Source organism: Mastacembelus armatus, chromosome 2 (assembly GCF_900324485.2).
Source record: "Mastacembelus armatus chromosome 2, fMasArm1.2, whole genome shotgun sequence".
Taxonomy (NCBI): domain Eukaryota; kingdom Metazoa; phylum Chordata; class Actinopteri; order Synbranchiformes; family Mastacembelidae; genus Mastacembelus; species Mastacembelus armatus.
Genome location: NC_046634.1, coordinates 10,428,801 through 10,445,723, shown reverse-complemented (window position 1 = coordinate 10,445,723; position 16,923 = coordinate 10,428,801). Strand labels below are relative to the sequence as shown.

At 47.9% G+C, this 16,923-nt stretch overlaps 2 protein-coding genes across 4 annotated transcripts in view; one reads left to right on the top strand and one right to left on the bottom strand.

Moving 5' to 3' along the window:
• Positions 1-398: 398 nt before the first annotated feature.
• On the bottom strand, positions 399-16,793 carry iqcb1 (IQ motif containing B1). Of its 3 annotated transcripts, none has more exons than XM_026301665.1 (15): positions 16,717-16,793; positions 5,704-5,836; positions 5,216-5,384; positions 4,950-5,067; positions 4,780-4,855; positions 4,326-4,425; positions 4,082-4,254; positions 3,887-3,996; positions 3,498-3,616; positions 3,144-3,210; positions 2,759-2,834; positions 2,368-2,528; positions 1,876-2,013; positions 1,602-1,758; positions 399-1,065 (listed from the first exon to the last, which is right to left on the bottom strand). In XM_026301665.1, exons 2-15 carry the CDS (start codon positions 5,813-5,815, stop codon positions 803-805), a joined length of 1,839 nt encoding a protein of 612 aa, XP_026157450.1. In that variant the 5' UTR covers positions 5,816-5,836; positions 16,717-16,793; the 3' UTR covers positions 399-802. The 3 variants fall into 3 exon arrangements, with proteins under 3 accessions (XP_026157450.1, XP_026157449.1, XP_026157451.1); XM_026301664.1 differs by lacking the exon at positions 16,717-16,793 and adding an exon at positions 5,991-6,272; XM_026301666.1 differs by lacking the exons at positions 5,704-5,836; positions 16,717-16,793 and having other exon boundaries at positions 5,158-5,318.
• The window catches only part of LOC113127254 (kalirin-like), a 28,021-nt gene continuing 18,720 nt past the window's right edge, over positions 7,623-16,923 (top strand). Inside the window, exons 1-13 of the mRNA XM_026301663.1 lie at positions 7,623-7,677; positions 13,272-13,346; positions 13,421-13,535; positions 13,646-13,838; positions 13,927-14,150; positions 14,257-14,575; positions 14,702-14,824; positions 14,900-15,091; positions 15,364-15,495; positions 15,687-15,821; positions 15,912-16,004; positions 16,114-16,236; positions 16,708-16,824. Of these exons, the coding sequence (XP_026157448.1) occupies positions 7,623-7,677; positions 13,272-13,346; positions 13,421-13,535; positions 13,646-13,838; positions 13,927-14,150; positions 14,257-14,575; positions 14,702-14,824; positions 14,900-15,091; positions 15,364-15,495; positions 15,687-15,821; positions 15,912-16,004; positions 16,114-16,236; positions 16,708-16,824 (1,896 nt within the window). The remainder of the gene's footprint in view (positions 7,678-13,271; positions 13,347-13,420; positions 13,536-13,645; positions 13,839-13,926; positions 14,151-14,256; positions 14,576-14,701; positions 14,825-14,899; positions 15,092-15,363; positions 15,496-15,686; positions 15,822-15,911; positions 16,005-16,113; positions 16,237-16,707; positions 16,825-16,923) is intronic.

The window sequence follows — 16,923 nt, the reverse complement described above, 5'->3', positions numbered from 1 at the left end:
GATCAAAACTAAATCACTATGGGATGAAAAACATTACAGCAATTAATTTAGTCGTTTCCTCATAAAAACTTCAGGGAAATGAAAACTCTCTAGTCTCTTTCTAAATGTGGTGGGTGCTGCCACACACTCTGAGCTCCTACCTGCTCGTCTCCAGCGTTGCTCTCTTGCAGCTGTTTCCCTGTGACAGGCAGATCAACAGCTGCTTATGTAACATCTGTCGAGCCTCTGCAGGGCAGCACAGACCAATAATCAATGGCTGTGATCAATACACTGCTGTGCACGGTGCACCGGCTCTGACCGCACAGTACGTGTTCCCAACAACATATCACACACTAACACAACAATGTCAGATAGTACTGAGCAGTTTTAATGAGTAAATATACACACACACACACACACACACACACACATCAATACAGTCTGCAAAACAAGCACCGTCCATAAAGGCTGCACAGACGAGAAAAACAAGCACACCCTGCTGGTGAAGAAGAGTCGCCCTCTGCAATCTGATGCCAGTTACTGCAATAATGACAGCCAAGCAAAAAGCAGATGTACAGTCCAGCCATTACAGCTGCAGACTGATGTTCTCTCTGCTCCAGAAAATCCACAACGAACAGAAGAGACAACCCAGGAGATCAGTCTGAGACGTGAAGAATAAACCTGCAGCTTCATACTTCATGTCTTTATCTCTGACCTCAGCTGTGGTTTATTTTCACATTAAATCCTTGGACCCGGAGAACCACTTTTAGCTCAAAAAGTGGCGTCTGGACTGGTTACTGGTTCAGCTCAGTCAGTTCTCAGGTTAAAGGTTTATTCCGTCCACCTCAGTATATCTGCTGACCCCCTGTGATCCTCCAACATACAGTCCTCCAAGCTCCGCCTCCAGTTCCTCCAGGAGGGCGGGGCTAAAATTGTCGACCATATCTCCCAGTGTCCTCCACCAGGGCATCCGGTTTGCCTGCAGCAGTGCATTGTGGGCGTCACGGGCACGAACGGCGATGGGACCCGAGGGGCTCAGGAAGGAATCGGCATCTGTAGCTGTGACCACAGAGAGGGGCGGGGCATCTGTAGGGAGAGGGGGAGGGGCAACAGGTGAGACCAAAAGCTGATTGGTTAAAGGAAAACAAAAAAATGGCTCAATTGAAACATCCAACTCCAACTTGTGGGCCCGTCACAAATCATGTCTCTGGAGGGTTTGACACTTTCTGATTCCTAAACACTGAGCAGATGATCAGTTTCTTTTCAGGTGGATAAAAACGGAGCCAAACACACCAGCAGAGATTGGTTGGAACACACACACACGGTTATTTGTTCCTGCCATCTGAGTTGACGATGGTTAAACTTTTTCCAGCTCGCTGTCACTGCTCACGTCGTGACTATGGCAACCAGAGAAACTACAGCCAGAAAAACAGCAGCACTAAACTGTACAACAACAACAAACATCAGCTCCAAAGTCTGATTCTCTTCCTGGGTCCACTGAGCAACGTTTGTGACCCCTGTCCACAGCTGAACTTTCTATTCTTATCTCTGCAGAAAGGAAAGCAAGGTGTGTGTGTGTGTGTGTGTGTGTGTGTGTGTGTGTGTGTGTGTGTGTGTGATACCTCTGAGCATCTCCAGCTGTGTGTGTGTGTGAGCCAGCAGAGCCTCCAGCCTCTGCTCCTCCCTCCTCTGTTGCTCCGCCCTCTGCAGCTCCGTCAGCAGCAGCTGCTGCGCCTCCTTATGCAGACGCTCACACTCCTCTGGAGACACACGGGACGACTGCAGACAGACAACGCAGCCCGTCAGTAGGACCCAAAGCATTATGGGTAACAGCTGTGACAGACGATGACTATCGACATGTCCAGGAAGTAAAAAGTTGTTTATTGAAGCTCTTACCGGATGTGCAGTGATGTATTCGTCCACCTGCCTCTGGAGCTCTGCCCTCCGGCTGTCTGTCAGACCTTTCTGACCAATCCAGAAAGGCGTAACAGGCGGGCACTTGGCTGCTCGTCGTTTCTGCAGAAAACGCTGCACCTAAAATTGGGACGAGTCAGTACCAGCAGTCAGGTGTGAGTGAGCTCACAGGCAGCAAAGTGTGTGAATGTTCAGTGTATTAATGTGACTGCAGGGTCCTGACAAGGAGACAGTCTTGTTTTCTATTATCTGTTTTTAAGACGTGAACACTTTGACCAGCTAAGAAACTTTGTCTGAGAATGAAAAAAGTGAAAAAAACATGGATGTTCACTTTCTCCCGTCACACAGTTTTTCATTTTTCGTTGTGAAATTCATTTCCTCCGTGGCAGAAAAACACGTTAACACCTTCAAAGACTCCTGCAGGTTAACCCGGACTAACAGGTGGAAACAGATTTGGGACTGGAGAACACGTACCGCTCTCTGCAGGATCCTGGCGGCCTGCTGCTGTGCACGTGTGTGTCTCAGTGTGTGTCGTGTGTCCTTGTAGCGTCGTCTCTCCCTGAAGCCTCTCCAGAAGCTCTGGACCACCACAGCTGCACGCCGCTCACACTCCTGCAGGTACGACTGCACCTGGTCTAAACACAGACACACACACTCAGGTGTCACACACACTCCCAGTTCACACCAGCTGTGGTTTCAACTTCTCTCTGAATCACTTTCTCCAACAAAGACCAACACATCCAGAGATGCATCGGAAAACTGTGAACTGACGATAAACACTAAATATCAGACAAATTAATCCGACTGATAGATGCCAAGACATGGGGGCAGTACACGTGATGTGTGTGTGTGTGTGTCTCCTCACCAGGAGGCAGCAGCTGCAGCAGCTGTCTCTGTTTTTGGTGGAACTCCCTCCTCGCCTGTTGACGTCTCACACAAACCTGAACACAAACATGAACAGTGATGTCATGTGAACGCAGAGCAGGAATAAATGCTGAGCACATACTGACACTTTACTTTTGACACGTGTAGTACATTTCTGCATCTTGTCAGTGCATTCACAGCTTTGACTTAATGAAGTATTTGCACAATGTGTTGACAGGAAGATGAGAGTGGAGGTTTCGCCTACAACAGCTGCTGCTCCATCATGTAAATTTATGAATGATTGTCCTGAAGAGGAAGACAGGACTGGAGATCACAGAATGAAGACAGAAGGGTCACATCCTTTGGTGACACCATGTCAGTCTCACCTGGTACTTCAACTCCTCCTCCCATTGCTGCGCCTCCTGCTGTTGCTGCTGCTGTCTCCTCCGAGTCCTGACACACACACACACACACACACCAGCAAATCACAATTTCCAGTGTCCAAAGAGACAATAACAAATGTCTAATTTGTCTGAACAACTAAAAGAGAAAAATTTCAGTTTAATATGAAGACAAAAAAAAAACAGCACATTTCCATGTTTAGTACTCGATCACTGACAACATGTTGGAGGGTTAGAAGTGCTGGCAGGTGCATTTTTGGACAGTTTCTGTTTCCAGATGGTATTTCTAAACTCTGTGGTGACCACACAGACATGACTGTAGTGCAGCTCCAGACTCACCTGTATCTCCTCTGCAGGGTGCCGACTGCTCTGTTCAGACTCTTCACTCTGCGTCTGGTCTGATACGACCTCCATGCCGCCTGGATCACACATGCTGCCCGCACATGCTCAGTACTCACCTACATACACAGGAAAACATGGGGTCAGAGGTCAAGAGGCAGACAGAGGACACGTCCCACTTCCTTTAACAGCATCCACATGTCAATCGGGTCAGTAAAGAGAAGAGAACAGTTCACAAAAAAACATCGGCACCTCCTGCTCACTCTTCACAGCTGAAGGATAAGCAGCCTTCAAAATAAAGGACCAGAGTGATTTCTGGGTAAGGACAGTACTGAGGAATGATCAAAGACAGCTATCAGCCAGAGCGAGAGACAGGAGCACAGACAAACCTGAGACTGACTCTTCCTGCCTCTGCTGGATTGGATGAGTGCAATCAGCTGATCCACATCCTGGTCAAACCCACGCCCCCTCCAGTCTTTGTCCAGCAGACTGTCCAGACCTGCAGAGACAGAGTCCTACATGCTGCACTGACCCTGTTTTTAACTGCAGATATAATAAATACTTCAACATCTGTGACCTCTGACCTCCAAATTGGAGTAGAAGGGGGTGGAGCCGGAGGTCCAGCTGACTAGCCATGAGGAGGATCAGCTTGATGGAGGCTCCGCCCACCGCAGAGTCAGAACTGACAGCTAATTGGCTGACAGCCTCATTAAGAAGCAACAGGACAGAGTCGTCACTCAACCCGGTGAGGAAGTCGCTGCAGAAACAACAATGTTCAGTTTCTGTTGTTCACTTTCCCAAAACCCGGCAAATGAAATGATGCACTACCTGCTGGCTGTGCAGGTTTGAATCCACAGCTGGACACAGAGCAGACAGACAGTGACGTCATCACACATCTGGATCTGCTCATAGTGAACAGAGGTGAGAACTGCAGAGACAGAAAGGCAGAATTAAAGGAAGCTGTTGCACTTACGCTACACTGTCAACAAATACGATGATCAGACCTAAACCAGCACCGTGGATCCCAAACCCATGATTCAACACTTGACATGAAAATCCATAAAAACTGTTCAACAACCTATAGTTTTGTTAAGAAAAAAGCTTTGACACATTAGATGATTAAAAATATATTTACTGTATATGAACTATAAGCAGACTTCAAGACAACCTGTCGAGTTTTGTCTAAAACAGGTGAGTACGGCTAAAACACCAGGGGACCGATCATAAACTGTGAGTGCAGAATCAGTCCATAACCCGGTGAATAAGCAGTGATGTGACTGACCCTGTGTGGTGAGCTGGGTGTGAGCTCTGAGCAGCCAGCCGACCGAGTCCATCACCTTCCTGAAGAGCGACATGCACTGACAGACAGAGTGAGCATTAATCCAGAGAGTTAAAGAAAAGGAAGATTCTAGTGAAATGATTTTAACCACAGAGACGTCGGTAATGTCTCACCTCCGCTTGCCTCATCAGCTGACTGGCCAATGAGAGGAGGCCGTCCATGACCGACGGCAGGAACAGCCTGTGAAAGGTCTTTGAATGTTCACCAGGGTCCACCCCCACACAGCAGGAACTGGACAGGAAGTACAAAGGAACATCCGTATGTAAAAATATGATGAATGAAAACACCGTTAATTAAACTCTTAAATTATGTTTGACAAACCTAGAACGATGATGATCCTATGCTGTAACATCACAGTGAACCTGTCTCTGACGTGTACCTGGTGAGCTGGGCGAGCATGGCGGCGGAGCTCCAGATGTCCTGCAGCCTTCTGGGATGCAGAGAGAGGACGAGGACGCAGTGACCGAGGACGCCGCTCTGATACAACCGAGACTTTAGACGAGTCAACACGCTGCTGTCCGTCTGCACCGCCGCCACGTTCAGACACCCTGACAGAGACGTGAACAGACTTTACTCTGGTGCACCTGTGGGTTAGTATGGATCACCTGGGCAAAGCCTTCAACCAGATGTTAGTGTTTTCAGGGTTTCTGTAGGACTTTATACTATAAAAAGTGATCACTCTGTTCAACATATGAAAGTATGGTACCACCTTGAATAGTTTGCTATTATATTACTTTTTAAACAATTCCCAGCTCAACACAACAATCATTTCTAAAGATATAATGAATTTAACACAACGTGGACCCGGATAAGTGGCCAACAATAAGTGTCAAAGCCTTGACACAGGTAAGATACTGGTCGGCTCACTGTTCAAACCGTTGTTCAGCAGGTTGACTTTCTGCTGCAGGTTCATGTCTTCACCCTCCAGCTGCCTCTTCAGCTCTGACACCAACACCTCATCCTTCTCCACCTGCTCCATCCGGGCCGGTACCGGGACTGTCTGTGAGCCAAGAAACCAAACACTGAGCCAGTATGACAATATATATATATATCACCGTGCTGCATGTATCACCACCAGCAGCTTATTTACACAGGCTCACAGTATGTTAACTGTTAATTCCTACAGACAGAAGTGTCATTGGGTCTGACTCTACCTGTTGATACTGGCTCGTTTTTCTTCAGCTGATCCTCTGTCGACAGGAAACTGGACTTAGCTAACGCTAACACCTGTTAGCATTGATGCTATCTGTCGCTAATGTTTTGTCTTCGCTGACAGTTAAATGTCACTACATGACACACGAAGGCCCGTCAGGCCGATACACAGTCCGCTCGTGTTTATACGGTCATTCAAAAAAGCCAAAACGTTACGGAAGGTAATCTCTAGCTAGCCGTTAGCTTTTAGCAGCTACAGACGCTCTTCTGTGTATCTACGGCAACATGACGTCATGACCCCGCGACGTCGTACACCGATTGAGCCCAAAAAAAAAAAAAAACGCAAGATGGCGCCCAATTCATTTGCTTTTCTTTGTTTGTTTATTAACGAGATAAATATAAACAATAAAGACAAACGTACAGAAAACACAAAGACAAGTTACCGAGTACAATTCTAAAGGGACGTTAAAGACAATGATAGGATTCGGCCTCTGGGCGGCGCTGTAGTCCCACCTGTAGCAGGTGAACAGCTGCATGGACGGACTACACCATCAGGCACCTGCACTAACACACCTGAACCTGCTTCATTAAAGGAAACTAATTGAGGGAAATATTCTTTATATTCATATTTATTATTAATTTACTCTTTTCATTACATCTGTATATATGTCCTGCTTTCTTTGTACTTTACATGTCATAAATCAATTCCTGCCCTTTAACCTAAACTTTATTATGGTAATTTGTGTCCAACAGAATTAATAATTAAACAAACTCATTTTAAAACATTTTCTGCCTCGTCCTCAACATTGTCACTTGTTAATATAAGTTGACCTGCTTTGTTCTAATATGTGATTGATTTTGTTCCTAATATTTTGGACCCAGTGAAATTCTTCGTATGTCAGACTGTTTATTAAATAATAACAAATTACAATAAATTAGATGTAAAATATGAAACAATATGATAATACAGAACACACGGTAACACGGCCTGAATAATAAATCATATTACACAACAGACAATCGAACCGAACAGAAATAAAATACAAACTGCTCGTAGTAACGGAACCGCCGGTAACGGTAACGTCATAGTAACGGGAAGAGGCGGGGGCACGGTGTGTGTGTTAATCGGTGCAGCAGCTGCTGCAGCCCTCGTGCACAGCGCTCCTCTCTCTCCGGTGCGCCTGCGTGCTGGAACACACACCGACCGACCGAGCGATCCACCGACCGTCCGCTGGCTGGACCGGCAGCGGGACAGAGGGGTACCGGGGGCGCACGGTAACGGGATCTGCGGGCAGTAACGGCGCCGGTACCAGTAACGGTGACGTGATGTGATGTGATGCAGCGCGGGATCACGGTAACGTAAGAACAGCAGCAGCAGCAGCAGCGGCGGCGGCGGAGGAGGAGGAGGAGGAGGAGCAGGACTGTCGAGGCTCAACCGAGGAGGATGCAGCAGTGATCGGTACCGGGAGGAGGGGAACACATCCGTGCGACCGGTGGGAGCCTGGACCGACCCGCAGGGATGGACGGGTAGGCAGGGAGGAGGCGCGAGGAGCGGAGCAACCGACGGTACATAACGGAGGAGAGAGCGCGAGGAGGAGGAGGGAGGCGGAGGAGCAGCGCGAGGAGGAGGGAGGATGAATCCGGTGGATGGAGGAGGAGAAGCGGGCCCGGACGGCCTGGCGTCGGCAGGTAGGGTGTGCGTGTGCACGCGCGTGTGCACGTGCGTGTGGTGGGAGCTGCTGTCGCCATGATGCCTCCACATCCGCCCATTGACTCAGAAAATGTGTGTGTGGGATATATGCTCTGAATGTGTGTGTGTGTGTGTGTGTGTGTGTGTGTGTCAGCATCCCTCTGTCCACACTGTGTGTGTGTGTGTTCGGGGTGGAGGGTCCCATCGAGGAGGATTGTGGGAAGGCCCGCTGTTATAAATGTGTGTGATGTAATGTGTAATCGTGTTATACTGTGTTTATTATCATTAGCAGTTACAACCTCAGTGTATCAGTGTAGTATTTTCTGTAGTATTTATACCACTACTGCACAAAATACTGGCTTCTGATTGGTTGACAGGTGTCAATTAAAATCAGCATTTTAATCGTGGCGCTTTATGGCTCAAGGTGATGGATTAACCTGCAGGTAACCATAGCAACAGCAGTGATGCTTCATGTTACCAGGTGAAAGTAAACTAAGCAGAACCAAATGAAGATTTACTGATACAGGAGAAAGACTAAAGAGGCAACGCTCACTGATCAATGGAAAATGAATCCATAAGGAGAAATACACACAACATGACACTGGTTCAGCTTCAGACGTAAAAGGTCTGGAGCTGTTCTTTGTCTTTAAATATAAAAATACTGGTTTTAGACTGTTGGTGGGACAAAACCGATCGTTGCATGACTCATTTCTGCAGCTCAAAACAAAATGATTAATTGATCAACTGAGAAAATAATTTGCTGATTCATTGATAATGACAGTAAAAGCTAGAAAACATTTAAGACTTTCCATTATTTCTGCTGAGCTGTCAGCAAATATTTCTCAATTACCTGTAATTAGAAATGTTAATAAATCATCAAGTACTATCAGCCCAATGTACAGTATCAAAGTAAAAGTACTCATTGTGCAGTAAACTGGTCCCTGTCAGGGTTTTACTGTTATAGCTGATGAATGTTCCTGCTGCATTAATGTACATGTTGAACTTTACTGCAGTAGCTGCTTAAGATGGGACCAGTTTGAAGTACTTTATAAACTATGGAGAACTTCTTCATATCTGCCTCAGGACACATGGTGCAGTAAAAAGTACTATATCTGCCTCTGGAAACACAGAGTGCAGTAAAAAGTACTATATCTGCCTCTGGAAACACAGAGTGCAGTAAAAAGTACTATATCTGCCTCTGGAAACACAGAGTGCAGTAAAAAGTACTATATCTGCCTCTGGAAACACAGAGTGCAGTAAAAAGTACTATATCTGCCTCTGGAAACACAGAGTGCAGTAAAAAGTACTATATCTGCCTCTGGACATGTGGAGTGCAGTAAAAAGTACTATATCTGCCTCTGGAAACACAGAGTGCAGTAAAAAGTACTATATCTGCCTCTGGAAACACAGAGTGCAGTAAAAAGTACTATATCTGCCTCTGGACATGTGGAGTGCAGTAAAAAGTACTATATCTGCCTCTGGAAACACAGAGTGCAGTAAAAAGTACTAGATAGAGAAATGTTGGGATCAAGTGTTTCCACGGTCAATACTTTCCTATGGAAGTGAAAGTGACTTATATGTCCAGGTGTGGTGACCCATACTCGGAATTTGTGCTCTGCATTTAACCCATCACAAAGTGCACACACACCGCCCGGGGAGCAGTTGGGGGTCCGGTGCTTTGCTCAAGGGTCTCACCTCAGTCGTGGTATTGAAGATGGACGGGGCGCTGGCTAGTCACTCTGTGCCACCGACAGTTCCTGCCAGACCTGAGACTCAAACCTGCAATTTTCAGGTTACAAGTCCGACTCCTTAGCCATTAGGCAACGACCCCCAGTCCGTTCCCACTGATGAAAGTACTCTATTAGTGGAGTATCAGGCTCCGTGTAAACACGGATAGTGACTCCATTTAAAATCAGACATCACGTTGAGGCTCTGTGGAAAGACCAAACTCGTGTTTTCTACATCTGTACTGAGCTAAAATCTTTCAGGGACAAACACGACATTATGGGACAAGGCGTCCAAACAAAGGTGCTGCTGTATCCAGGAAACACTGAGGAGGCTGCACAAAGACCTGACCTGACAGCCTGACAAAGATTTAGCCTGAAGCAGCAGAAAATCTCCACCAAGCAGGTGGTGTCCAGAGCAGTAGCTTAAGTAGTTATTGACTTTTTAAAAAGGCACAGTGAATATTTCTGACAGAAACTGGGGAAACGACAAACCAAACCACAGGTTAAACTGACAACACACATGGAAGACATTTAAAACACAGACAGTCAGTTTAACTCTGATATCAGAGCCATAATAGAGTTTATTCCCAGGCAAGGCTGCACTACCAGCCACGCAAAGTGGGCTACAGCCCCAGGGGCTCCAAAATAAAAGCCTTATTATGACTGTGCAGCAAATGCCTTGTAGGAGTTTAACTACGGGAACGTTTGTTACATAAAGCACGTTATAAACCTGAATAAATCCAAAGGCGATAAAGGTGCTAACGTGCAGTATGGCTGTAAAGACCTCAACCTGACTGACCTCAGGATCAGGCCTCATCCAGTGAACATTAAATACAGTTTCCTATAAAATTAAATGTGTCTGTGTTAAGACAGTCACATGTTAGCTTCCACCCAAAGGAGCCAAATAATCATTTCATTACGCTCCAAATCCCCGTTTAGTCACAAACGATCCCAAACGGACACACCTGAATACATCAGTGTGACTTTTCCTGTGAAGCAGTTAGGGGACTTTTATTGTGAAACAGCAGCTTGGGTTTAACAGTTTTACATTTGTGCAAACTGGGACAATAAACCTTAATCACCACCCGTAATATAAATATCTGACAGTCTGCTGATTTATGCTCTGTTCCTTTTCATAAAGAAGAACACGAACAGTGATGTCTGCTAATCAAGCGCCTTCGGATCAGAATCCAGACTCAGCCAACTGTGATGTCTTCATTTCTAAGCTGCTGACATTTTGGAGCTTCGGAGGACGTTGTGTTGGAGTGCAGTCATTATTCTGTGTTGTATAATCAGCGTGATGAGTCCTGACAGACTGACAGCAGATTTCTCTGAAGGCCTTTCATCTGCTCGCTGCTGCAGCTATTTTAGGCCGAAACTGACTCAGTCTTCGAATGGGCTTTATTGGTGTGGGGCAGCTGTATCCAAATGGAAATCCCTTCCCCAACTCTGCTCTGCTGGGGAGTCACGGTGACTGACAGCTGATCAGGGATCAGTCAGCCTGACAGACAGCTGATGAGGGATCAATCAGATTCCTAACGGAGTTCTCTTTAAGAAGCAGGACGGGCGAAGATGCCGAATTCTGCACGGTGTCGTGTTTACGCTGTAATAAACCACGAACACCCACCACCGACTCATTAGTGTCTGCAGCTCTCAGACCTGTCGTATATCACCATGAGGTCTACCTGCTCTAACGTACGTCTGTGGGCTTCACTGCAAACAGGTGTCAGCAGAGACAGGTCACTGTGAAGCTGTAATGTGGCGTTTAATTCGGTTATCAGGAGCGAACCATCTGTCCTCCAAATATTTATTGATGATCTATCACCTGTAACTCAAAGCGAATCAGCAAACTGCACATGAGGCTGTTACCTCTGTAGGTCACCAACCAAACTCTGTACAGTTTTCTTTGTATTTTAACAACTTCACAATATGTCGCATTTTTATATTTTCTAGAAATGTCAAGCTCTGAATTAAATCCTGTTTAATTCAGTCAAAGAGGGCCATGGGTAACACCGCATGAACCCGACAGCAGGGCCGTATGCTCGTTATGTCAATAAACTCGATCCACAGTGGAAAGTTCTGGTCAGAAAAAGCATCTTCTCATGACGCCATTACTGTAGAAACAACCCGCCCGGTCCCTGTGGCTCAACCAATCAGACGCTGAGCCGTGTGTTAAAGGAAACGTGAAAACTGGACTCACCAGATGTCCCCACGTGTCCACGAATTCGGGTTAGGTCCCAGCCAGGCTCTGATTCTTTTCTACAGAAAGGCGTTAAGGCCAAACCACAGGCATTCCTGGTGCAACAGTCCAAACACTGCAATAAAATATTAACCCTGGTCATGTTTTAGTCATCAGTGCTGCATGAACAATGATGAGACATGCTCCAAATCCAGCAAACATCCAGATGTGTTACTAAGTGTTTTGGGAGTCCCATCAGTCCACCCAGCACCCCGGGTCACTTCCACAGTAGCAGAACTGTTCACGTCTTTTCTCCTTTATGTGTTTTTGGGTTTTGTTACTGGATTTGGATGTTTCACTCACTCGGTGAACATTTCAACACCGGACTTGTTCCCACCTTCCTGTCAACATCTGCATAAGATTCTTTACAACAGGGTCACACGTCTTTCCTGTCTGTACACTCATCACGGAAGCTGCTGTGAAACTATTTTCTTGTTTTAAATGTTTTGCCTTAATTTGAAAGTACAGAGACAGGAAGTGTGGGGGAAAGGGGGTGAACCTGAAGTGGGGACACTGGGATTTAAAGGTTTGCTTCTTCACCTCGAGGCCACCAGGCTCCTGTCACCGAACACTAGCAGTGACTTTTCACACCTACGTGTTTCCAGCTGTGCCTGTCACCGTGTCTCCAAACATGCTGTCAAAGTTGACGGGAGAAGACAAATTATTTATTCAGAGCTGCTGACATACTGGGGATTTAATGACTGGTTTCTGATTCTGGAGCTGGGTTCGGCTCATCATCATCATCATCATCATCATCATCACAAACTAAACAATAAGTGCAGATGACACAGAATCTGGACCAGAGAAAAGACTCAGACACTAACAAAAAGGAAGAGCAGGTTCACACTCACTTCTCCTTCCTGTGTTTAGGTTCCGTCTCTGAGGGTTATCACTTCTCGCCGAGCTGCTAATGTGAGACGCTTAATGCCCTCAGTGTGTGAGTGTGTGTGAGTGCGAGTGTGTGTGTGCTGGATTAGCTTCCTCCCGCTGTGCAGGATGATCTGATGCACATGGAAGCCTGTCTGCAAGACACACACACACACACACACACACACACACACACACACAGAGGAGTCAGTCTGCTTCCATCTCCTGCCCTCTGATTGGCTCGGGTCGGTGGATTGTGGAAACAGTCTGATGCCGTTTCCTTTCATTCCAACCTTTTAACCCCCAACCAGGCTCCAGTGTGTTTGTGCACAAGCTCTAAAATAACGTCCCCCGTTCCAGTTCTTCTGATCCCTGTCGTAACCCTGGTCTCTGCTGAAAGGTAACTCCGCATTTTACAACCAAAACAAATGGGCAGAAGAGAAACTGGACCAGGGTTGCAGAGGCACAGACATGGTACAGATGGAAGTCTGTTTGTTTTTGGCAGAACAGAGAGAGAATGAGGCCTGTATTAGAAGCTTTGGTTTGGAAAACACAAGTCTGAACCAGTTCTGTGTCAGCTGTTCCTAATGGCACCAAAAATGAGTTTTTGATTTGGAGAAGAGACCAGATCAGGAGACAGAGTCCAGGACAGACTGAAACACACCTGAAGTTTCAGGGCCAGTGTTTCACTGATGTTAAGGCTCCACCTGCTAAACAGATTTTTGGTGGTAACCAGCTAAAACGTTTCTCCGTCTCTCAGGTTCAGGCAAAGCAGAGTGTGTTCGGGCGGTCGACGTCCTGACGGTGCTCAGAGAGAAGGTGGCCTTTGTGTCAGGTAACTAACACACACGCACACACACACACACAACACACACACAGAGACCGACTTTAACTAACGATGGTTAACAGGTGGACGCGACAAACGAGGAGGACCAATCCTGACCTTCCCTGCCAGGACCAATCATGATCGAATAAAACAGGAAGACCTCAGCCGGCTGGTCACCTACCTGTCGACCATCCCCAGGTACTGTCCAACACAGCAGTAACAACCAGGTGTAGAACTAAACCTGCTCCCCTGCCCGCCAATCTCGACCTGCTCGCCTTCTCACCCGTTTGACCCTGTCTGTCTGACAGTGAGGACGTACGTGCTCGTGGCTTCACCGTGGTGGTCGACATGCGTGGCAGTAAGTGGGACAGCGTGAAGCCGGTGCTGCGGACGCTGCAGGAGTCGTTTTCCTCCAACATCCACACGGCGCTGCTCATCAAACCCGACACGTTCTGGCAGAAACACAAGACCAACCTGGGCAGCGCCAAGCTCAGCTTTGAGGTACTACTGCAGTACAACTACTGATACCGGATGTACTACTACTGTAAAGTGAAATCATGTAGTCAACTGTCTGTCTGTCCACCCCCAGACGAGCCTGGTGTCGGTGGAAGGCCTGTCCCGGCTCGTCGACCCCTCCCAGTTGACCTCTGACCTCGGTGGCTCGTTGGAGTATGACCACGTGGAGTGGACCGAGCTGCGTCTGGGTCTGGAGGAGTTCTCGGGGGCCGCAACGCAGCTGCTGGCCCAGCTGGAGCAGCTGGAGGCTGGACTGAACCGGATACCGGAGCCCCAGGATGTTGACGACGCGAGAAAGTGAGGAGGAGCCTCAGTCACACTGGCTGATATTAAAAAGTTATTAATTTGAATTTATTGTTATGTTTCTGATTCATTTGTCTAAAGTTTTATTCTCTGTCTCCAGACTTCTTGAGGAACACGGGCGCCTCCGTAACACAATCGCCACGGCCCCAGTCGACAGCCTCGACAGAGAGGGGCGGAGTTTGCTCCAGCGCATGCGCCTGGGCCCCTCACACGGCGACGCCTCGAATGAAAGCGGTGGTGGCAGCCACGGCAGCTGGTTGTCAGGTGGGGCGGACTTTCAGAGCGTGGCGCCGAAGGTTTCGTCTCTACTGGACCGGCTGCAGGCGGCTCGAAGCCACCTGCTGCAGAGCTGGAGCGACAGGAAGCTCCACCTGGACCAGGCACTGCAGCTGCACCTGTTTGAACAGGACGCCACCAAGGTGAGGGTGGAGTTCACCTGTTTACTAAGGTGGAAATACCATGATCCGCACTAAAAGTCAACGGGCTTGTAACTGAAGTTCAGCTGTGAACTCTAACCTGTTGTTTTGCGTTTCCACCTGTCTCAGATGTCAGAGTGGATCGCTCACAGCAAAGAGTTGTTCATGCAGAGTCTGGCGGAGGTCGGCCAGAACCACCAGCACGCCCTTGACCTCCAGACACAACACCAGCACTTCACCGCCAACTGCATGGTCAGTCTGAGCGTGTTTGAGTTTGTCTGCTCTGAGCTTCTTATAACGAATCCCTAACGACGTCTCTTCGTGCAGAACGGCAGCGTGAACGTGGACAGCGTGGTTACCGTGGCAGGCAGACTCGCAGAGGCCGGTCACTACGGGGCAGAGAGGATCGCCATGGTGTCGTCACGGTTACAGGAAGACTGGAAGTCCCTGACGACGGCGCTGGAAGAGCGTAGCAACACTCTTGCCATGGCAACTGGCTTTCACCAGGGGGCAGAACAGGTGAGTGAATTTACCTGCTTGTCTACCTGTCACTTACCTGTCTCACTGTCTATCTTTGTACCTATTTACTTGTCTACAGGTGTTTCGATCTATTACCTGTTTTCCTGCCTACATGTATTTTTATCTGTCAAGTTGTCCACCTGTCCCACTACCTACTCATCTACCTGCCTGTCTCTCAACAGCTCACCTGTCCAGAGTTGCCTTTTTTCCTGTTTACATATCTGCATGTCTTTTATCTGCTAACCTGTCTCTCTGCGTACCTGCCTGTCCAGTTCATGCTCAGAGTGGAGGGGTGGGTTCAGGCGTGCTCTCAAGGGTCGTTGCCATCGGCAACAGCAGAGCTGGAAGCTGCAGTGAAGAAACACCAGGAGCTGAATGAGGAGATTTCTGCAAATTACACACAGGTACCTGTCTGTCTACGCACCTGTCAAACTGGTCCCCTGTCTGTCTACGCACCTGTCTGTCTACACACCTGTCCGACTGATCACCCGTCTGTGTACACACCTGTCTGATCACACCTGTCTAACTGATTACCTGTCTGACTGCCCTGTCTGTCTATACACCTGTTTCACTGATCACACCTGTCTGTCTGCAGGTCAGTGAGAGTGGCAAAGCCTTACTGGACGTTCTACAGCGTTGCCCGACGACTGACTCTGACGACTCAGCAACTAAACCCGATTTTACTGCTGCCACACACGGCATCATGGGAGTCCTGCACCAGGTGATGCAGGTACGGCTCACTGTGACCTGTCTCACATCCATCATTAGAGCAGCACATGTGGCAGACAGACAAGTAGACTTTTTTTTTTTTTTTTTGCAGGGTCACCATGAAGTGGAGGCAGCGTGGCAGCATCGTAAGCTCCGCCTCCACCAGCGCCTGCAGCTGTGTGTGTTTCAACAGGATGTCAGACAGGTAGAGGACGAACTCAGCCTTCCATATGATTCTGATTCAGTTCTGTTTTTAGATTCTAGACTTAGATTCAGATTAAGGTTCCGATTTGACCTGTCTCTCTGTCTCTCAGGTGCTGGACTGGGTGGAGCAGCACGGTGAGGTGTTCCTCAACAAACACAGCGGCGTGGGGAAGTCTTTGCACCGAGCGCGAGCGCTGCAGAAACGCCACGACGACTTCCAGCAGGTCGCACAGGTAACACACAAACTGAATTAACAAAAGCTGCACATCACAACAGAAGTTTCCTAAATCTGAAGTGTTGAAGTGTGGGAGACATCAACATGGAGGAGGGGGGGCAGTGGAGAGACCAGGACACTTCACATTGGTTGGACATTTATGGAGAAGCTCCTGATGGAACCAGACTGGAAGGAACATATGGGAACCCAGCAGCTTTGGAGGAAACTGTGCACAAATGATGTTGTTGTTCTTCACGTCAGTTCAGTCTGTGCATGGGGGCAGTTTAGGAGCTCAGGGGGTTCACACCTGGTCCATGTCCCTGACTGACATGGATCAAACAGCAGGACAGATAGGAACATCAGAGAGAACAGAAGATCTAAATCTCAAACAGGAAGACATCTGCTGACACAGAGCACTGATGAAAGTGAGACATCAGCTCTGCCTGAACCACGTGACCGTAACTTTCCTCTCTGTGTTTGTGTCTGTCAGAACACTTACACTAATGCAGAGAAGCTCCTGGAAGCTGCAGATCAGCTGGCCCAGTCTGGGGAGTGTGAGGAGGAGGAGATCTACCAGGCGGCCCGAGACCTGGAGCTCCGCATGCAGGTAACTGACAGAGAGCAAACAGATCAGCGATGAAACAAGTTTATCCAGGAACAATTTTCACCTATTGAATTCTACCTGGTTACAAATGTGTGTGTGCAG